This window comes from Geotrypetes seraphini, chromosome 3 (assembly GCF_902459505.1).
Source record: "Geotrypetes seraphini chromosome 3, aGeoSer1.1, whole genome shotgun sequence".
Lineage (NCBI taxonomy): Eukaryota > Metazoa > Chordata > Amphibia > Gymnophiona > Dermophiidae > Geotrypetes > Geotrypetes seraphini.
Genome location: NC_047086.1, coordinates 40,304,871 through 40,326,448, shown reverse-complemented (window position 1 = coordinate 40,326,448; position 21,578 = coordinate 40,304,871). Strand labels below are relative to the sequence as shown.

Here is a 21,578-nt window from a genome sequence, read left to right as displayed (position 1 = left end):
CCACCTCCCCAGAGCCCAAATAGTTATTTTTATTTTTGCTGTTTTTCATGCAAATATGCTGGCAGTGGCCATCTTGGATTTTAAACAATCTTTTTTTCAAAGTTTTATTTCTGCCTCAAAATCCTTTGATCTGATTAAAAATCACAGGGGATATATGATACAGACATTTAAATACTTGAAAGGTATTAATATAGAACCAAATCTTTTCCAGAAAAGAGAAAAATGGTAAAACTAGAGGACATAATTTGAATTTGCAGGGAGGAAAACTGAGGAGCAATATTAGGAAATTCTTTTTCATGGAGAGGGTGGTAGATTTACCCATCCCCCTAATCAAAGGTATGCAAAGCAAAAAAAAAAAATATGATGGTCTACTAGCCACCAGAGCAGCAAAAATAGACCACCACGCCCAACTACAAAACATTCAGGAAAGAACTGAAGACATTTGTCAAATGATCTAACCAAATTGTATCGACCATTCCCAGATCCCTTTGCATACTATAGCTATCAACCTTGTAATCTTCCTGGAAATGCCCAGGCTAATTTCTTGCAAACTGCCTAGCACTGAAAGGTATTGGTGAGAGAGCAGACATCAATGTAGATGCCTGGAATGCCTTCCCAAGGGAAGTGGTGGAAAGGAAAACAGTGATGGAATTCAAAAAATCATGTATTATTGGACTGGGGAGGGCATCAATGGGAACACCACTAACTTGGAACATGAGGCTGGTACTGAACAGACTTTATGGTAGATATCCTGCAAACAGGATGGTTGGATAGGCTGGAGAGAGCTTGGATGGCAACTTCCGCATTTGGAACTTAGGACAATACCAGGTGAACATTATATCAAAGAAGAGACATAGGTATAACTAATGGGTAGATTGGATGAACTGGTCAGATCAGCTGTCATTTATACTATGTGTACCTTAATTGCACTGGATTGGTGCCAGCTCTGTGACTGTATACCGCATGTTGGGAGAGGGAGTTTGGGGTTTTGCTTCCTTCAGGTCCCCCTGGGTTCATGATTTCAGGGAAATATCTTGCCCAGAGGCCATTCTAGAGTTTGGCACCAAACACTTGCATTCTGACTCGGGGCCTCTTTTGCTGCGGTGTGAATATCTCAGCAGGACCCTGCAATGCTCATGGTGTGGTTTTTCAACCAGACTAATTTTCAGCTCCTCTGGAAAATGTATTCTTCAGACCCAGCTCACTGTACACAGCCAGCGTGCGTGTCAGTTTTCCTTAGGAGCTCTCTCGACTGCCTCTGGCAGAGCCTGATTGCGTTAGGCCTTGCGGATATTATGATCCAGCTGATACCCTTGCTAGTCCACACAGTCACCCTGGGAGTTCAGTTTTTGGCTAAGGACTCCTCCATCAGCAGGCCTTTTATATATGGATTTGCCAACCCATTTAAGCTGGAGTTCTGAAAGAGCAAAAAGAATCTCTTCTTTTTTTTCTACCATCCACAGCTGCTCTTTCTGGCTCTCTCAAGCTATGTTTTAAGCTTTCTCTGCTGGCTTCAACTGGTTTGAGCACTCTAATGTGGATTCTACCATGGCGCAGGATTCCTAGCACACGGTCCTCGCTGGTGTTGAAGGAATAGTGTTTAAGGACTCCCAGGATTGTACAGTGGATTTTTTTTTTAAGTGGCTTCTTCAGGCTTCAAGGCAGCAGCAGCCTCCTTTGTGGCTCGTGCTAATCAAGCAAGATGGTGTAGGGCAGTGATCTCAAACCCTTTGCAGGGCCACATTTTGGATTTGTAGGTACTTGGAAAGCCTCAGAAAAATAGTTAATGTCTTATTATAGAAATGACAATTTTGCATGAGGTAAAACTCTTTCCTTTTGGCTAAGTCTTAATAATAATATTGTAATTTATAGCTAAAGAGACATATGATCAAGAAACTGTTTTATTTTACTTTTGTGATTATGATAAACATACCGAGCGCCTCAAAATAGTACCTGGTAGGCCGCTTGTGGCCCCAGGACTGCGAGTTTGAGACCACTGGGGTAGGGTGTCTTCCCAGAGATATTCCTGTGGATACAGTCACTGTGACCACACTTCCAATTCCAGATATCCTCCAACATCCAGATCCCGGGTGGCTAATGCTCCTAAAAAGCACTTCAGAGGGCTGTCTAGTTCAGTTTTACTAGGAGTGGGACTCGCATGTCCTGAAGAAAAATGAATGCGGGACACACGCTTTCTTTTGCCCGCCTCTGGATTTATTTCTGGACTGGCCTGCAGGTCGGCTGGAAAAGAAGTGAAAGGTCCGCACTACTTTGCAGTATCTCTTCGACATCCCAGCACTAGTACCCGTTCCAGAACATGGATCAGGCTTCAGCAGATACTCTTTAGGATGAGAAATATTCTAATTACCGTATTTTTCAGTCCATAAGACACACCTTAAATTTAGAGAATGAAATCAAGAAAAAAACCATTCTGAACCAAATTCTCCCTTCCAAGCTCTGCACCCAACCCCACACTCCTTGCTAAGCTCTGGACCCTGTCCACCTTCTGGTGGTCTAGGGAAAGGCCGGGACAGGAGGGATCTGAATGGATGCCATCAGTTCTCACGAGTCCCGCGAGAACCGAAGACAGCCATTCAGATAGTGGTGCAGGCCCAAGCGGGAGCGCGGAAAGCTTGCTCCTGACTTCTGCCCTCCTGACCTGTGTGCTGCTAGCGAGGGAGGGATACACACTGGACCACCAGGTACTGCGGTGGCAGGCGGGAGGGTGTTTTAAAAGGAGAGGGGCGGCGGTGTGGGGGGGGGGAGTAAAATTTGTATCTTCGCTCCATAAGACACACAGATTTCCATCCACTTTTGGGTGGGAAAAAATGTATCTTATGGAGCAAAAAATATGGTGACTCTTCAATGGGACTCATGTTTAACCTCTTTCTTTTCTTCTTCAGGCAGTCACCAATGAGCTGAAGGATCTCAGGCAAATTTTGTTCAATAAGACAAAACCCTTCTTTAACAATTTTACTGTATTTCAGATTTTTTTTTCTCTCTGCACTACAACAGTTGGGAATGCAATTGCTATTAACAGTTTATCAGCCATATTAACTTTTGTTAGAAAGATTTTAAATCTGTGCCATATTAATTCTGTTGTACATCATGCTGTCCTAATTATCTCTTTATTTCTATGATCAGATTAGAAAATACAGCTCCAATGCTCGTAGGAATTATATGAGCATCAGAGCTGTTACGCAAGGGAGGGGTTACATTTGAACCAGTACTACTAGTCGTACGTTCAAAAGAAGCAATCTCAGATATACAGCAGAGATTCACAACAGTCAATTAAGGACAAGGACCAACAGTCAGACCGGCTGAGATCAATACAAAATGCTACAATAGTAGATTACTTAATTAACTCCAATTTGGATGATGAGGATATATAAAAAGTAGATCAGTTTCCAGTACATTCAATATAAAATACAGTAGTTAATTTTACATTGCATTTATAAAAGTTTTCAAGCGATTTATCATACAGAATTTAGTACTATACATTCATAAATCATTAGGCTAATAAAGTCCTTTAGCGGCAATACTCCTCCTTTACAAAGGTGTGGGTTCTTCTCCTATTCCACCAGCTAGATGAAAAACAGCTAGACTTACTTCATGTGCAAGGGCATCCGCATTTTCCTGTCAATTACAAAAATATAAATCCATTACTGTGCTCTCTCCCACCATGAATAAAGAGTATATTTCAGCAACTATTTGCCATCTGGTCTAAAAACATAAGCACTGAGTTACAAAATGCAGTTAAAAAGTTATACTGAATGGAGCATGTCTCTGAAATTCAATGCAGTGCCAGACAAGACCTTCAGAAAAGCACTAACAGCGGCATATTGTCAAATTTCAAGTCAGCAGTATATACTAGATGGAGAATGAAACTTGTTAAAGGAGATAAGGGCTGGACACAAGGTAATGGGATACGGTAAATGTTACAGCGTTCAACAGTAACACTAGGTTGTGTGTTTAAGGAGTACCGACACAATGGATAAAATAGGTGTCTACACTAGATTAAGGTTTTTGAAAGGGAACCCCATTTACTATTGAGATCAATCCTACATTATTCCAAATGCAAGAAATGGAGCTACCAGCACCTAATAGCAGTGCTTTCCCACCATTTTAACCTTCACTTCCATACCAGCCCCTACTTAACCCAACCACCATAGTGATAATCATCAAATCATCAGCCAAGGGTCAGAGAATGTGGTTCTCTCCAGAATGGGGTAAGCATGTAATGAAAAATTTAGCCAGTAGGTATCACTGTTGAGCCATGACCTCCTCAGCTGGCCTAAGGAACAGAAGTCAGGAATCACGTCTGATTCACCACACAGTCATTGTGTAGCACATGACTGACAGGGATCTTCCCTCCCCAAGGCAATAAGGCTCCTGGGCCACACACCCTCCAATACAATACCTGTTTCTTTAGCAGAATGGCTGCAGCAGTGATTCCTTTCAGCTGCCTGCTGCTGAGCTTGTGGCCTGTTCTCAGCTGCATCCCACCCCTTGCCAAAGTAGGAAGTTATATTGGAAGGGGGAGGGATGAATTGAAAGCAAGTTGCAAGCCCACCCCCCCAGAACTGCTCTGAGCCCTTGGACACTGCCCGGTTGCCCATGTGGTCAGCCCGCCCCTGTGACTAATCCACTGTTAGAAATGCTGCACTTAATGGGCCTTAGGTTTTTGATGCACTATGCACTTTCATCTTTAAATGCATAAATTATAGAAGATTGCATGTCCCGTTTATATCAGTGGGAACTGTAGATCATGGAGTGGGGAAGGGATGAAAAGTCCTCAGGTGAAGCAAGATGGTGAGTTCTTGGCAACACTACAGATATTTTGTGGTTCTCAGCTAGTATCTTACAATAGACTGAAGCAAAAAGTATGTGGATGTGAATTTTAATGATAAATAAATCCATACTCTCAATATAACTAGAGCCTCAGCACACTAGGACGATTGGGGGGGAGAACCTAGGATTAGATACTAGTCCCTTAATAATGCTTTGTTGGGAGTCGGGTATGTGATTCAAGCTCCTAGAGCTTTGCTGAAGGATTACCATGAGCATAACCAGGACTCTGGACCACCCTTAGGTATTGTTTGGGATGCTCTTAAGACAGTTTCTAGGTGTGTGTGTGTGTGTGTATATTGGGGGTGGAGGTGTTCCTTAAAACTGCTTCCCAACATTATCGGCAGACGACCAGTTTAACGCAAGACTATACGTTCTTGTATTAGCAACTAGAGCAACAACAAACTTATAGGCTCTGAATCTGGTTTTTTGGCAGCTACAGGCTGCCCGGTTGCAATTGGATAGCTACTACAAAGAAAAAGTGGTCTATACCTCTGCCAGGCTAAAACATCAGGTTTATGAGAAAAATCAGATAAGCTGTAAGTTGGCTTTGCGCCTGCAGACAACAAATTGATAGAAACATATATAAAGTCCAAGTTAGCTATTGCATTTTATTGGCCTGCACCGCTCAGATTCGGGAGCAGTTTAGGGAATATTACAGTGAATTAAATACTGCAAACTCTGAAATTGACTTGGCCTGTTCTTTCAGCTTTAACAACTGCATAACGTGCTTTCTCTGAATGGACAGATCGCAGTTAAAGAAATGCTACAAGATATTAAATTCTATATTCAGAATGTATTTAATTTCATAAATTTTAATGTCCCAGCTTCAAGAATAATTGGAAAAATTGGGATAGGCTGAATTATAGCTTTTGGTGGAACTCTTTGTGTCATATATTTAAAATGGAAAGGATAATTGCAATGCAGCAGGGAAATTTAACAAAAATTTAGGTTATTTGGGAGCCATTAACAAGATACTGTAAAGACTGAAATTACTGCATAGAATAAATATTAATTTTTTTTCTTTTGTTCATACACGTCCAGGTTGGGGTGGGGGGTGGGAATATGTTATGATTTCCTTTGCTTATGAATAACTGTTGGGTATAAGGGAGGGGGGATATTTAATGTGAGTTAGAATTTGATGATATATTAAGTGATGTTAAAGTATAAAATGATTGCATTTTATGTTACACTTATTGTGAGTTTTAAAAATGAATAAAGATTTAATAATTTCATAAATTTTATTTCATCAATCCTTACAATTTATTTCTAAAATAATTAAATACCCACAATTATTACAGTGACTACATTGATAACATGCAAATGTGAATGAGAAGAGAGAGCGATATAAGAACTGGCTTTAAGATACTTTTGTGAGGTTCTTAATGTCCCTAATGATGCTTTTCCTCCTTTTTCTAAAATATATTATTTGCCTACATCAAAAAATTTGGAAGAACAACATCCACTAGAACAACAAGGTCAGGGTGAACAAATGGACATAACATTATTATTGGAATCTTCAATGAAGGAGGTAGCTATTCCAGCTACCCTATTGGCTACGGTGGTTTTATCACCAGATAAAAATTGGATATTACAGCTTTATTTTAAGAATAGACATAAAGAATTTCTTGGATATAAAGTTCAAATATTTCCGGACGTGACAAGGGAATCTCAGAAACGAAGGAAGGAATTTTTGCTTCTTAAGCCAGGGGTCGCTGCAATGGGGGCATCATTTCTTTTACGATATCCTTGCAAATGCATTGTAAAGTATAAATCTTGCAATTATATTTTCTTTGAACCCTCTCAGTTGACAGGATTTCTCTCCAGGAGGCGCCTTGAAGGGGATAAAGAATATCTCAATGCATAAATTTACTCTTGGTCCATTATCATCTGACCGCCTAATTTGTAATTTGAATCTTTCTTTTTTTTTCTTTTAAATAGTTTTCTCTATTTTGGGACTTTAATTTTGATTGAGTAAATAGTAATTTTGTTATATAAATGTTACTTCTTTTGTTTTTTTATATTGTGTTGACTTAATCATAATCTGTACAAGAAGTTTATTCTTGATAATATGTTCAAAATATAAATAAAGAATTAAAAAAAAAAAAAAAAAAAAAAGAACTGGCTTTAAGAAGTGAATACAATATTGTTTTAACTTATGGATTTTGGACATTTGGATCACGGACTGTGCTAAGCTATCAGGCTGTGGCAAGGATATCGATTGGCCAAGGAGAAAGATAAGTGCTCTTTGATTTGTGTAGCACTTATGGATTTTATAGTATGATGAACTGTGAAGACCAGTTGATGAATTATGAGAAACATATGAATTAAGCACAGCCGGAGCTTGACCGTGTTTTTGCACAAGAACACACTTTGCATTTCAGTGTTCTCCCCAGAAATGTTTTCCAGCCGGGTGGTATGAAAAAGTAGCCGAGTGGGGCAGGACGGGGAAATTTGGTGGTGGGGAAAATTAAATGTGTACTATTTTTATTAGTTAATTCAATGCTCAATATGACTTCCTTTTTTAAGGTTTGACACTTGTGCCAAAATATTTTTATTAAACTTAAGAAGTATCCAATTCTAGAAGTGAATAATTAGATATTTGCCCTCTTTCAATGGTCTCTCAAACTTTTTTAACTCCGGCACACTGAACGGAGCAAATGTTTTTCATGGCTGGAAAAAATTTCTGGGGAGAACCCTGTCGCCATTAGTTTTCAAGGACCAATCACGTCAAAGAATAATGCTTATCTGGGCAGTCGTATAATAAAAAGAAGTGAAATTGTCATGAATCAGAGGGATACATACATACCCTGTAGGTCCTAAAAGCAGGCTTGTGGATTAGCTATAAATATAAACTATGAAGGCAGTGGCGTACCTAGCATATGTGACACCCGGGGCCCATCATTTTTTGACCCCCCCCCCTATTTGTATGAAAAACATGATTTTTAGTAACAATCCACACGTCACACAAGAGTGTTCCTAAGAAAAGGCAGCATCTTACTGCAGTGAGCAGTACAACATCAATACACCCACTGTAAAACTAAACAAGCCAGACTAGTACAGATCAATCCTGCACAGTCAATCCTAACAGAAAACCATGTCTTTCAAACACACAGAACACAGAAAACACCTTCGCCTAGTATGGAATCACAAACTAACCCCTCCCCCTTTTACAAAACTGTAGTGTGGTTTTTAGCTCAGACTGCTACCACCACGGTCGGCGCTAAAAAACACTCTACAGTTTTGTAAAAGGGGGAGATAAAATAGAAAAATGTAGACAAAGGTTAAATTGAACCACCAAGAAGCTGGACTCTGCATACAATGCAACACCACAGAAACAGCGATGCATCTCCCCTAAAGCAAATAAATAAATAGACATTTTTTTCTACCCTGTCTTCTCTGGTTTCTGCTTTCCTCATAGTCTTGTCACTCTATTCCTTTCATCCACTGTCTACCCTCTCTCTGCCCCTTCTATATGGCATCTTCTCTCCTTCTATTCCCCTTCAAGAAACATTATGCCTCTCCCTTCACCCCCATTGGTCTGGCATCCATCTTCTTCCCTTCCCTCTCCCACACCCTCATGGTCTGGCATTTCACTCTCTCCTCTCTCACACTTCCATCAGCATCTGCCCCCTTTCTTTCCTTCCAACCCAATTACATCCATTATCCTTTCCCTGCACACCAATTCCATGAGCATCTGCCCCCTTTCTTTCCCTCCAACCCAATTCCATCCAGTATCCTTCCCCCTTATGTCTATCTCTCCTTTCCCTGCACACCAATTCCATCAGCATCTGCCCCCTTTCTCTCCTTCCACCACCCTTCCATACCACCCTGACCCCCTTTCTCTCCCTTCACCACCCTTCTATGCTCCTCTCTTCCTCCAAAATAGCAAGGTCCCACGATGACTGTGTCTGTTGCCTCTGCCTCCGGAAGACGTTTGACATTGGAGGGGTGGGCCAGCAGACACAGGGAGTTGTGTCAAAGTTCCATGATGACTGCAGCTGCTGGTCCACCCCTTCCAATGTCACTTACGTCTTCCGGAGACAGAGGCAGCAGACGCAGTCATCGCGGGACCTTCCTACACTTCAGTGCGGCTGCCGACTCTGCTTTGGAATAAGTATGGCAGTCGTGCTGAGGTGCAGGTGCCATTTAGAGCAGCTCGGAAGGTTCTGGATCCAGCCAGCTGTGCACCCCCTAGGGCTGGCACCCGGGGCGGTATGCAGTCCCCCGCCCCTGGTACACCAATGTATGAGGGACAAAAAATAATAAAAAGAATGGATAATTTGACCGATTTAGACATGTCATACAATTATAACCACAAAAATGTGTCATAAAATGCAATTCTAAACTCAAGACTCAAGATGAAAAGCAGACTACAGAAAGGAAACCAAAAAAGACCAAACCCATAGTAAATCAAACATGTCCATTATGAAGAGACATGTAGATCACTGCTAATTATAACAAGTGAGTCTTTAAAATATGAGATGATATCGGATAGCCAGACCTGGTGGACGGAAGCGATAAATACTGGAGCCAAAACCAGAGCACCATGATGAAACTTGAATAGCAATATGGATATCTATTTCTACTTTTGAGTAAAATTACGATTTTAACATGTCATAGAAAAGAATAAATAATGTGTAAACTAAAAACCAAGAACAACAGATTGTAATACTGAACTCAGAATCTATAATAATAAAATGGTAGCCCGCGCATGCGCAGTTGCAAAACGTGTTCCCTGATCCCTGTTCTGTCGCGCTGTGCCAGCTTAATGCGCATGCGCGCATACTACGTCACCATACACGCATCGCAAGTGCGGGACCGCAGCCAGCCAACGATCGCCTCTACAGCGGAAACGCTGGACCCCAGCGCTGGACATCCTGCTCTCCTGTCGGCTCCTCTCACGAGCCGCACCAGCGTCGGAGAAGGCTTCCGACGCTGGCGGGGATCGAGAGGAGCTGCGGCGCACCTCAAGGGGCGGGAAGGGAAGCGATTCAAGCAGCCTGTGCAGCACTCTCCACACACTGCTTCGGGGCCTTCTACTGCCCTGATTTGCTCTGCCGCATCTCTGATGATGTCATCAGGGACGTGCCAGAGTAAATCAGGGCAGTACACGGCCCCGAAGCAGCGTGTGGAGAGTGCTGCACACGAAAAGTCACCGTGCCTCAGAGCGGCCTGCGAGGTTCCTTACAGCCGGTAGGCTGTTTTAAAGAACAGAAGCTGCATGCTGGACAGGGGGAGCAGATAAGAGGGTCAGGGGGAGAAAGTAAGGAGTGCTGCTGGACAGGGGGAGCAGGGAAGAGGAACAGAGGAGCAGGTAAGAAGTGCTGCTGAGCAGGGAAGAGGGACTGGGGAGCAGATAAGAAGTGCTGCTGGATAGGGGGAGCAGGGAAGAGGGACTGGGGAGCAGGGAAGAATTGTTGCTGGACAGGGGGAGCAGGGAAGAAGGACAGGGGGAGAAAGTAAGGAGTGCTGCTGGACAGGGGGAGCAGGTAAGAGGGTCAGGGGGAGAAAGTAAGGAGTGCTTCTGGACAGGGGGAGCAGGGAAGAGGAACAGAGGAGCAGGTAAGAAGTGCTGCTGGACAGGGGGAGCAGGGAAGAGGGACTGGGGAGCAGGGAATAATTGCTGCTGGACAGGGAGAGCAGGGAAGAAGGACAAGGGGAGCAGGTAAGAGTGTCAGGGGGAGAAAGTAAGGAGTGCTGCTGGACAGGGGGAGCAGGGAAGAAGGACTGGGGAGCAGGTAAGGAGTGTTGCTGGACAGGGGGAGGTAAAAGGAAGGGAGAAGGCCTACTGCTGGACAGGTGGAACAGGCAAGGGGTGATGGTGGACAGCCGAGTAAAGAGAGAGACAGAAAGCGGCCAAGGAGAGAGAGAAAGAAAGAAAGACACACACATCTATTCTAGCACCCAGCTAAAGAGAGAAAAAGAAATAAAACCACACACACACACACACACATATATATTCTAGCACCCGTTAATGTAACGGGCTATAAAACTAGTTAATGAAATAAAATGCTAAAAGAACTAAAAAAAAACCCCCACTAAAATAGGGCATATTCATAATTAAAACGACGGCTGGTTACAAACAGTATGTCTAGACTATATAGACCTAAACAGGTCAAAAGTAAACGTATGGGAAATGAACAGCTGAAAACATAAGCTGGTAGTAGCTCAAAGACAAGCCGACCGGGGAGATGAAAAGTGAAACCTGGGAAAAATCTAAATTACTATTCAAATGAGCTTCTATTAAAACCAAAGAATAAAACCACAGCACTCAGGGAAAATAAAAAAGGGGGAGTAAAATGGACTTACCCAAAAAGGTCTCTGCACTGATTAGATAAACTCGTAAGCAGAATAAATTTGAACACGCGACAGTGATCCGTTGAAAGAGGCGCCAAAAAAGTGACGGCAGTGGATTGTATGCACACTGATAGGGGGAGGGACATCGGACATCAAAAAACGCTGCTTTAATAAATAAATGAAAATACTGATGATAAACTAAATAAAAAACCCAAATCATGATAAAATGCCGAACCTGACTGCAAGTGGTAGTGAAAGTAGCATAAGGCACCCATAGTACTGTTAGTGATGGAGCTGCTTAGAATAAAGAACCATGCTGTATATGAGGAGAAGAAATAAATAATAAGAGAATGAGGTGATAAGATGTAAGTGCTGGCTGTAGTAACCACAGCCGATGTCCCCTCACTGCACCACTTGATAAAACTAAGGAGCGATGTTGCTGCCGGGTCCTGCATTCGCGAAAACAGAAAGTAGGCAGGACCCGGCAGCAAGAGCAGCAAATTGTAAGCTTCCCTCCGTCACTGACCTGTCTTGCGCCTCATGCTCCAGGGCTCTAAAGGGTGCGTGCCGGCTTCCTTTCTCTTCTCTCCCCTGCAATACTACCTTCCTTGACCTATCCTAACCAGGTAGGCTTTATTCAGGTAAACAAGTCTCTGATAATTATGGCAGAACAACCGACATTGTCAAAATTGCTCACGCCGCTCAAATGCCGCATCCACTGCCCTTTAACGGATACGGTTCTGTCCAAATTTTCTCTAGGCTCCCATTTTCAGGTCTGGAATTAGAGAATGACACGGTGACAAAATTCATCACCGTTCCCGTCCCTGCAGATAACCGCGGGAAATAATCCCATGTCATTTTCTAGTGTCTATTTCAACCTCGGTCCTTCTACACCAGCATTCTTCAAAGCAAAGCTTGCGGGTCAGTGGTAGTGGCCATTCATACTCTGATTCTTATGTGAGCCAAGGATAATGAAGCCATTGTGACATCACTGATGTGATTGGCTCTTAGGCACTGGTGGAATGAGGCATTATGACATCACAATATCTGCTCTGGATACCAGAGACTGTCATTCTGTAGTGTCTATTTCAACCTCAGTCCTTCTACACCAGCATTCTTCAAAGCAAAGCTTGTGGGTCAGTGGTTGTGGCCTTTCATACTCTGATTCTTCCCTCTCTCCTTAAAGAATGACATGAAGATGGTTTCCCGTGGTTATCCGCGGGGACGGGAACGGTGATGAATTTTGTCACCGTGTCATTCTCTAGTCTGGATCTCGGCATTCTACGCTAAGCTACAGGCTTGCAAGCACATTAATGGAGACAATTCTAACAGTTTGGAGCCAAGTAGGGGGACAAGAAGACAGTGGTATACATCATAGAAATCATAGCCTGAAAAAGAATGCCATGTAAAAAAAAAAAAAACCAGGAAAGACTCATCTACACAAGATTATTCAAAACAAACCCAATTCAAATCAATTTTTAAAAAACAACACAAAATTATACCAAACAAGATCTTATCCCATCACAAAGGACAGGCGAGCTCCCTTTTTTCCTGTCTTTTTAAAATGCTCCATTACATTTTGCCATTTGATCTAGTCGATCACAGCCCAAGAAAATTCAGGACATAAGTCTCAGGCACCAGTTAGGACTATAAATAGCTTCATTTCCCAGGTAACGGAAGCACATCGTCTCCTTTCATTAGCACTTAGCTTTTCTAGGGCTCGCGGGTCCACAGTTTCTGAGCAGCCCATCAGTTTTCAGGTACAAATTGTTCCAAATCTAACCTGTGTGTTGGCTTCAGCGTACACTCGAATTACATCCTCTGTTCCCGACGGACGAACAAATGCTCTCGACAGACTGTGCTTCTTCACGAGCTCATCAATTTTCTCCTGCAGTCCTGGCGGGGTAACTGCACATCTTTCTGCATCAGTGGTGTCAATGACTCTTCGATCTGCAACCTGGCCAGCAAAAGGATCTCAGTAACTGGAAGTCTGGCTGCATTTTACTTTCAGAGGCGTTAAAACAAAGCTGATGAAACAGTATCTTTTTGTTTAATCAGAGTGGTCTAAAACTGTAGTCGTGGCATGCTGCAAAGTTCTCATCAAAGAGGAAAACATTTTAAAAATGCAGCAGGCACATCTGCTCTTTGTTTTACACCTTTATCTGCTCTGGTACAATGGATTCAGTGTCTGAATGGGCATCAACTATTCTTTTTGTTATATATGTGTCATTGCAAAGGTAGATGGGTGATTTTCTGTGCTAACCACACTGTCTTAATTGATATGGTATAAGACAAAGGCTCCCAAAACATAGTAAATGGCATCTGGTCAGTGCCTGACCGCTGCCTTCCCCTCCTTGCTGCCACTCCCTTCCCATATTTACAGTGGCACCAATAAATAGAAACTGTGTCTTTCCCCTCCCTGCCGCTTATCCGTTTGCTCCCCAACTCCATGGCTGCATGCAAACCAAAACCAGGTGCAGGGCTATAGACTTTTGTACGCCACCTGTGGCTCATGCCAGTCCTGCACCCTATGATGTAACTTCTTGTTTTAGAGGGGAAAGGAGTGGCAAGAGTCACCAGTAGCACACACAAGGCTGTGACCCAATACCTGATTTTGGTTTTCTTGCAGCGTGGAGTTGGGATAGTAGAGAGAGAAAGACACAGGCTCTATTTCTTGATGAGTAAGTGGCAGCAGAGAGGGGAGGAAGGCGATGAGTGGGTGAGGATGGAAGTATCGCTGAAGGAATGAGTAGGAAAGATGGGCGAAGGTGGTATTTGATTGGGAGGTGGAAAAAGAGAAAGATAGAATGAAAGAGAAAAAGTTAGGAAAATGCAGGATGGTGAGGTGAAGCTGGATAGTTGGCGACAGGAGGAAAGACAGGAAAATGGTGGGAGAGGGGAAAGGGGAGAGAGACAGAGGGACGATTCTGGATGTTGGTGAAGAACAGAAGCAGGACTGCAAGGGTGGGGGGGGAGAGACACACAGAGAAGGTGCTGCATGGCTGGGGAGAAAAAGAGGCACACATACATATATACAGAGAGGAAATGTGGTATGGCTAGGGGGGAGAGACACAGAAAGGGGGTAGGGTCACAAAAAAGGAAGATGGATGATGGACATGGAGAGAGAAGAAATGTCAAATGGACAAGACACCCTGGCAAGAGTGTTAAGAGAAAAGCACAAACCAGAGACTGGATCCATGATTAAAAAATAAATGACCAGATAACAAAGATAGAAAAACAATTTTATTTGCCATTATTGGAATGTGTCAGTTTTTGAAATGTGTATCTGCCAGAACTGATGGGAGTTCGGGGATACTCAGTTGAAATTTTTTTATTTAGAGAGTACTTGACTTGAAGAAGCTGGGGAACACTGGTTCCAAGACTGTGGGTCAAAACTCTGAATGGGGTTGTAAAATCCTCATTTGGGGTTGCAAGCACAGCGGCAAAATAGAAACAGCTAACACACATATGACCAGCTAACCCATATAGCAGGAAAGCACAAAACAGGGAGGCAGGCCCTATGTGAGTCTGAGTATAGGAATAGTCAAGGGAAGACTGAGTGAAGAGCAACTGAAATCACAATGTACAAGTGTATTTTATAATATAGCCGTATTTAAAATGCCAGTTCCTACTAACTCCCATGCAGGTGTAAATGTACATGGGTGTATTTACCCGTGACTGTTGCAGGCTGTGTGACACTTTTATAAAGACACAAAATAGCCACTTATTTCAACTTAGGCAATCTGTTAAAAATACAATAAAGTTTGTTTTGTTTTTTTGCAGCGACAGGTAGATTTGTTTTAATTGGTTTACCTGAAATCCATTTTCATTTTTTTTTTCTAGTCATACCTGAGGCTAGATGCATGAAACAGGATCGGTAAAATCGCATGGGTGTGCTCCGATCTGATTTTTGTTCGATTCTAAAAGTGGTATTGATGCACTAAAAAATTTTGCATGCAAATGATTTGTACATAAGTTCATCGTAATCCCTGTCTCTCCTATCCAATTGATCGCTGTGAGAGCGACTCTCACACATGCTAAGGGATGTCCCACTCCCTCCTACCCGACAAAATCCCCCTACCTGCAGCAGCGAAAACAGCAGGAAGGATGCCTACTCCCTCCTGCCACCGGATGCTCCTCTGAACCTTCACCCCCCCATACCTTTGTCTGAAAAGAACAGGAGGGAGGCTCGGTTCCTCAAGCCCCAAGCCTGGCCAATCCAAAATAGCGGGCCTTCCCCTCCTCGGTGCATCCTCTGATGTACAGGGAGAAGCCTAAGGCCCTAATTGGCTCAGACACCTAAGGCTCTTCCCAAGGGGCCTTAAGCAACCTGGGCCAATCAGAGCCTTAGGCCCCTCCCCAGTATATCCCAGGATGCGCCAGGAAGGGAATGCCTACCATTTTCTAAGAGGAGAACATGCCAGCCGGAGGGTAGGCGTCCTCTGGCTGGACTTCCTGAATAAGGGAGGGAGAGGCGGGCAGGAGGGAGGTCATGGGGGAAATTGGGAGATGACAGGAAGGAGTGGGCATCTCTCCTGCTGTAGTGGTGGTGGGGAGTTAAGAGTCGGGGGACTGTACGAGCACAGCAGGAGTGGGCATCTCTCCTGCTGAAGGTTGGAGGGGGGGTAGTAGAGTCAGGAGATTGTGCGAGCATGGTGGGAGAGAGTGGGCATTTCTCCTGCCAATCTTCGATTTATTTTTTGTTTTTTTTTATATATGCGGGTGTATTCTGTGCATGTGCTGATCGCTACCACCAGCAACTCATCTCAAGTAAATTTAGTGAGCCTACACTCCACTCCACAAACCTCATTTGCAAGCCCTCTTTTTGGAGAATGACTACCTTTTTAAAATCATTACAAGAACGGCTTCAACAGCGGCCTGTTGGTTTTTACCACGGAGCTTTGCGAATCTTCCCCCTAGTGGCTGGATTCAGTTCATCTTCCCTTTTTAATCTGTCTTTCTTTAATTCTTCTTGCATTAGCATTTGGACAGGAATGTGAGTTTTCTTTTGTTTAGCTTTCGGGATGTAAAGATTCTGATCATACAAGTATCTAGTATTATATATGCAACATGACTGACCTTCACTTTGAGCTGTCGGTTTGGGAGGTCAGTGTAGACAGTATCCCACTGCTGCACGGTGAAACTCTTTACTGCCAGGATTGCTTCAATGACCAGCATGTCCGAAATAGCATCCCCCACCGTCTATAAATTGAAAGAGAAAAAAAAAAACCCTGAAATACGTCCATGATGGAAACCACAATTAGTTATACAAATGTCATCTTTCAGAGATATAATGATCAAACGTTACATATTTTATAATCTTCTTAGATAACCTACAAATCACTTCTACACAATCACTAGTGAACCAGCCATGTTCCCTCCAAGGACGAGTTCATGTCAGCAAAAATTTTCCGTTACATTATTCTGATGGTATTATACACACTGTAATTACAAATTAAGAATTACAAATATAAATTAAAAAATGGAAAATAAGATGATTATTTTTATTTAAAGGACTTAAAACACTTTTCAGTTAGCTCTCAGAAGCCAACACCTCCTTCCCCAGGTCAAGGCAATAAGCTGTTCTAACCTGAGAAAGAAGGTTTTGGTCTCTAACAGTTGGTCAAAAATGTTCAAAGAAAATAGGTCATCTTAATTCTGTTTTCTATTTTTTATTTATTAACCTTTATAAACACAGGCACCACACTATGTTATCCTGAATTTATGTTTAAATATATTTATTAAAATTTTCAAAGAAGTGCCAACAAAATATTCAAAAGGTAATAACACCTTTCTCACATATATGCACAAAACAATCCCTACCCCCAGACATCCCCCCTCCTCCCCTTCCCCCAAATCCCATGTACAAACATTATATCAAGAGCATGTAAAATAAGATAGTGACAAAATTATCTATTCAAGAGTCTACTGTGTGCATGAGGAGTAAGATCCATCCAAAAAAGTTCCCAAATTGAACAAAAACAACGGCCAGATCCTGTGTCAAGATCACCAAATTGTCTACGTTCCAAAGAGGCATGCACAATCATCAATGATCTCCATTACATTATCCTGAATTTAAAATAAAATTATTTTTTCTATCTTTATATTCTGGCCATTCACTTCTCTGGTTTCTGCTTTCCTCCATCTTAAGTCTCTTTGCAGGATTTTTCTCTCCTCCTTTTCCTTTTGGCATTCTTCAATTTATTTTTCTACCTCTATGTCCAGATTTAACTCCTTCTTATTCGCTAATCTTCAAGTTCCCTCTTTTTTATGGTCTACCAGCAGCTTTACATCTCTTTCCTTCACCCTGGCTGTATTTTACTTCCTCTTACTCCCAGCCTTTCACTAACTCTGCCCGTTTTTTTCTCTCCCAGCCTTTCACTAACTGCCCGTTTTTTTCTCTCCCTATTTCTGCCTTTTCTTTCCCCTTCCACCATTATCTCCCTCCCCCAAATATCTATTCATTTCTCTCCTCTTCCATCCAGCATCTACCCCTTCTATACAGTGTATGCCTCCTCTCCCCCTTTTCATCCAGCGTCTCCACACTCTCTCCCCTTCCATCAGTATCTCTCTCCTCTGTCTCTTCCCCCTTCCAAACAGTCAGCCCTCTCTCTCCACTTTCATTTCTCCCTTCTTTCATCTCCCTCCCATCTCTCCCCTCTTCCATCCAGGCTTCAGAGTCTCCCTCCTTCTATATAGCTTATTCCCCTTTACATCCAGCATCTCATAATCCAAGAATACATGGAAGTTTTTCCTGTTGAAAATGTTTTGGGCATTGAGCCAGGTTAGTTTTGTATGGGGGTTTGAGCTTTTCTAAATGTTTTATTTCATTCTCTGGTTTTTGCAGTCCCTAATTTAATTTTCTTGTTTAATTTAGTGTTTGCCATTTAAATCCTCCTGCATTGATGCTACTTGTTTAGATTAAATTAGCGCTTGGTCGCTCAAGTTTATGGGTTGTTTCTTGGTAAGTACGGCTCCATTTATGGTCTTTTTATCCTATTGTCTTTATCCTTTTCTTTCTTGTTATTTTGGTTTTCTGGTTTAATTTATAATATTGATGCAACTTTATTTTCATTGGTTTACTTTTAGTGCAATTTAGTGTCCTCACGTTTTTGGTTTCATGGCTTGTTTTGTTCATTTGGGGTTTAGCACTTTGGGTGTAAGTTTTTTAAGTGCAAATATTAATTTGTTGATTTGTGTTTGGTTAGCATGGTCTGGTGAAGTAAGGCAGCGTTGGTTTTGAATATTTCCCCCAAAGAAGACCCGCGTTTGGTTTGAACGCCCGCACAAGCTGAAGGCGTTGGGAGTTTTGTTTTACATCGATGTGGATGGTGGCAGGTTCCACCTTTAAACAAGCTAAGTGTTGCCTTTTTAACAAAAATTAGTGATTTTGTACATAATTTATTTGTATATCTTTTTACACTAATTTTTTTTAAAAAAGGTTAAGCACATGTACAGTTTAGGCACTGAATTTTTGGTCTTATTAATTCACAGGGACACATTTAGAATATTAATTTAAAAAATAATTTAGTTTTGATGCACATGCACTTTATATACTCTTTATTCTTAAGTTGTACATTCAATGTAATTAAATTCACTGATATCCAATGTAACTAAATCTATTGATAACTTAAATATAATTATAATTTAGTTTTCTAATACACATGCAGTTACTTATTATCATTTAAACATTTAAAATTAGGGTTAATAATAATATTTTAGATGTAATTTAATTAAAATCAAAATTAAATGAAATAATTGGTAGGAGGTGGTGGACATAAATGATTATAACAACATACAAGACAGGAGGTTCCAAAGATTGGGGTTCCTTTTCATACTTTAACACTCAGTTAGGACTACGATTTATTAATAATTATTATTATTATTTTTCTTGGAACTGTAACAACAGTCTGAGTTTGTTTCTTTACATTAATGGCTATAATGGCTCTCACATTTTAAATAATGTTAGCTTCATTATTTTGATTACTTTATGTACTTCATATATTTAATAGATTATCTTCCCTCCATCTATATTGCTAATAGGGTTAATACATAGTTAAGGCCTCTCTTTCGTTTTTATTATTTTGTAATGTTATTCGTAGATTCACATCTAAGGAACTAGTTGACTGCACGAGTAATTAGCTTTTAGAAATACTCGTACAGTCAACTAGTTCCTTAGATGTGAATCTACGAATAACATTACAAAATAATAAAAACGAAATATTACCAAAGCCCAACATATAACTAGCAATCTTAAGGGACCTTAGTGTACATACTCCTATTCGCTTAGCAACTTAATGAAGAAATCACCAATAAGATGCAGGCAACAGTCGAGCATCGAGATGAGGACTATCCAGTCTTTTGCACTAAGTGTCACATGTTTGATTATTTCCAGCTGGTGAAAGGTCATTTGTGTGTACTCGATTCAAAGAGCTCTTAGCACTCAGGAAACGGGTCCGATCTCTTGAGGCTAGAGTAGCAGACTTGGAGGAGGAGCCATGGGAGACAGAGAGGTACATAAAGGAGACCTACAGAGAAGTTGTAGAGAAGTCCCACCTCCAGTTTGGTAGCCTCTGTGCTGCCTTGGAGGAGGGTTTCTTAAAAGACAGCATCACCCTGGTGAAGTAGGAAGTAATCTTGTAGCCAGGACTTCCCCACCAGGGGATGAAATATCCTTTCGCACCAAGGATGTCTCTCCAAGGGCTTCTGCCCAGGAAAGAAGGGTTAGGATAGCTGTTGTAGGTAAGAGGTTGTATGAGCATTTCAATGCCAGTACAACTATATCCCAGTCTCGTTTGCTCTGAAGTAGCTATAAAAAGTGAAACACTGGCCATCGTCAAGGTAAGAGGACCCAACAATTAGAACCAGACTGGACTGAAATATTTGAGAAAATAAGTTTTGTTTACCTGTATATTGAACAAATTTATGAGCTTTACATCCATTGAATTTTGACATTTATTAAGTTTCAAGTTTATTTAAGATTTCATATACCGCCCAATCAACCTTCTAGGCGGTGTACAATGTCATAATCACTTAAATGGCAGACGATCTTAGAGTCTTAGAAGGACTATAGGGGATAAGAAGATTATTAATAAATTCGGGTTGGCAATTTTGTCTAGTTTTAAAAGTTAGTAAAAGAATTTTGTAAGTGATCATGATTCTGTGTTCTATTAATCTATAAACAATTGAAAGAGGTGTCATACTTTGAACTGAAGGGAGGTTTTTATGCCTATCCCTTCCAACAGACCCTGACCAAGGCCCCACCAAAAAAGACTGCACAGGCTTATCATCTCTACCTGCTGGAGACTGAAGACTGTTAGAATTCACTGTGTTCTCAGCCTCCACCTGCTGGCAGAGGAGCTTAAACCCATCCACCTGTGCCTGTGTGGAAGGACGCTAATGAATACAACTTTTCAACTACCAATAGGTTACACTGTCAAACCAAATTCCCGTGAAGAGTTTCTTCATTCTATGGCTTTAAATCAGGGGTGTCCAACCCGTGAAGTATTTTGTGCGGCCCCGGTCGAGGGTGATGCAGTGTTTTCCTCTGCTACCCCCGGGTGTTTACCGTCTTGCTGGCTCCCTCCTCTGTCTTGCTGCAGCCCCAGAAACATTTTTTTTCGGCCAATGCAGCCCAGGGAAGCCAAAAGGTTGGACACCCCTGCTTTAAACTGTTACAGAATTTCCTACAAATATATGACCTATAATATCCTATTTGAGATCCCCGTTACCTGATTAATCAGATCAATGGTGTTCTCCAGCATTTTTGCAGCTTTCTTCTTTTCAGCATCCACTTCTCCCTTCGCCAACTGCCTGATCTTCTCCTCTGCAGTTTTACTAAACAAAACCTATAAAATTAAAATACTCTGGTCAGCTATGTCCAAGAATAACCCAGAGGGCTGGACTAGCCTATGCAATCCTATGTAAGTGTTAGTTTGGTTTTAGTCACTAAACTAGGCCTTCACCGACTCTATAATGCTTTATTAGATCTACTGTCATTATCATAAAAATCAGCCGAAGGCTTGACAACAATAAGCAAATAAGCTGCGGAGAATTTTGAAACACTGCCCTTTTTGTTTACATATTTCAATTTTCTGTGAAGAAAGAAAAATGTGACAGAAAACAGAACTATATAGATAATAAAAAATTGTCCTGCACTGAGGTACTGTAGAAATTGCAGGTAATTTTTAAAATGTACCTTTTTCAGGCAGAAATCCAGAAATTGGCTTTTGCCGATAATTTTGATGCAGCTTTTTGAATTTTTTTTTTCCTTTTCTTTCTTTTTTTTTAAAATTCTTTATTCATTTTCAAATCCATCAACAAGTACATAATAATTAGTCAAACATATACTTCTCATATACTTTTCTAAAGTTTCAGTAAATTAAAAATTGGGGAGGTATCATCTTATTTTCTTTCCACTATTTAGTTTT

General features: G+C 41.5%; 1 protein-coding gene across 1 annotated transcript in view; it reads right to left on the bottom strand.

Annotated features, from left to right (window-relative positions):
* Window positions 1-1,888: 1,888 nt before the first annotated feature.
* The window catches only part of PGM3 (phosphoglucomutase 3), a 57,063-nt gene continuing 37,373 nt past the window's right edge, over window positions 1,889-21,578 (bottom strand). Inside the window, exons 10-13 of the mRNA XM_033939427.1 lie at window positions 20,880-20,996; window positions 16,228-16,350; window positions 12,932-13,105; window positions 1,889-3,636 (exon numbers count right to left, since the gene is read on the bottom strand). Of these exons, the coding sequence (XP_033795318.1) occupies window positions 3,550-3,636; window positions 12,932-13,105; window positions 16,228-16,350; window positions 20,880-20,996 (501 nt within the window). The 3' untranslated portion in view covers window positions 1,889-3,549. The remainder of the gene's footprint in view (window positions 3,637-12,931; window positions 13,106-16,227; window positions 16,351-20,879; window positions 20,997-21,578) is intronic.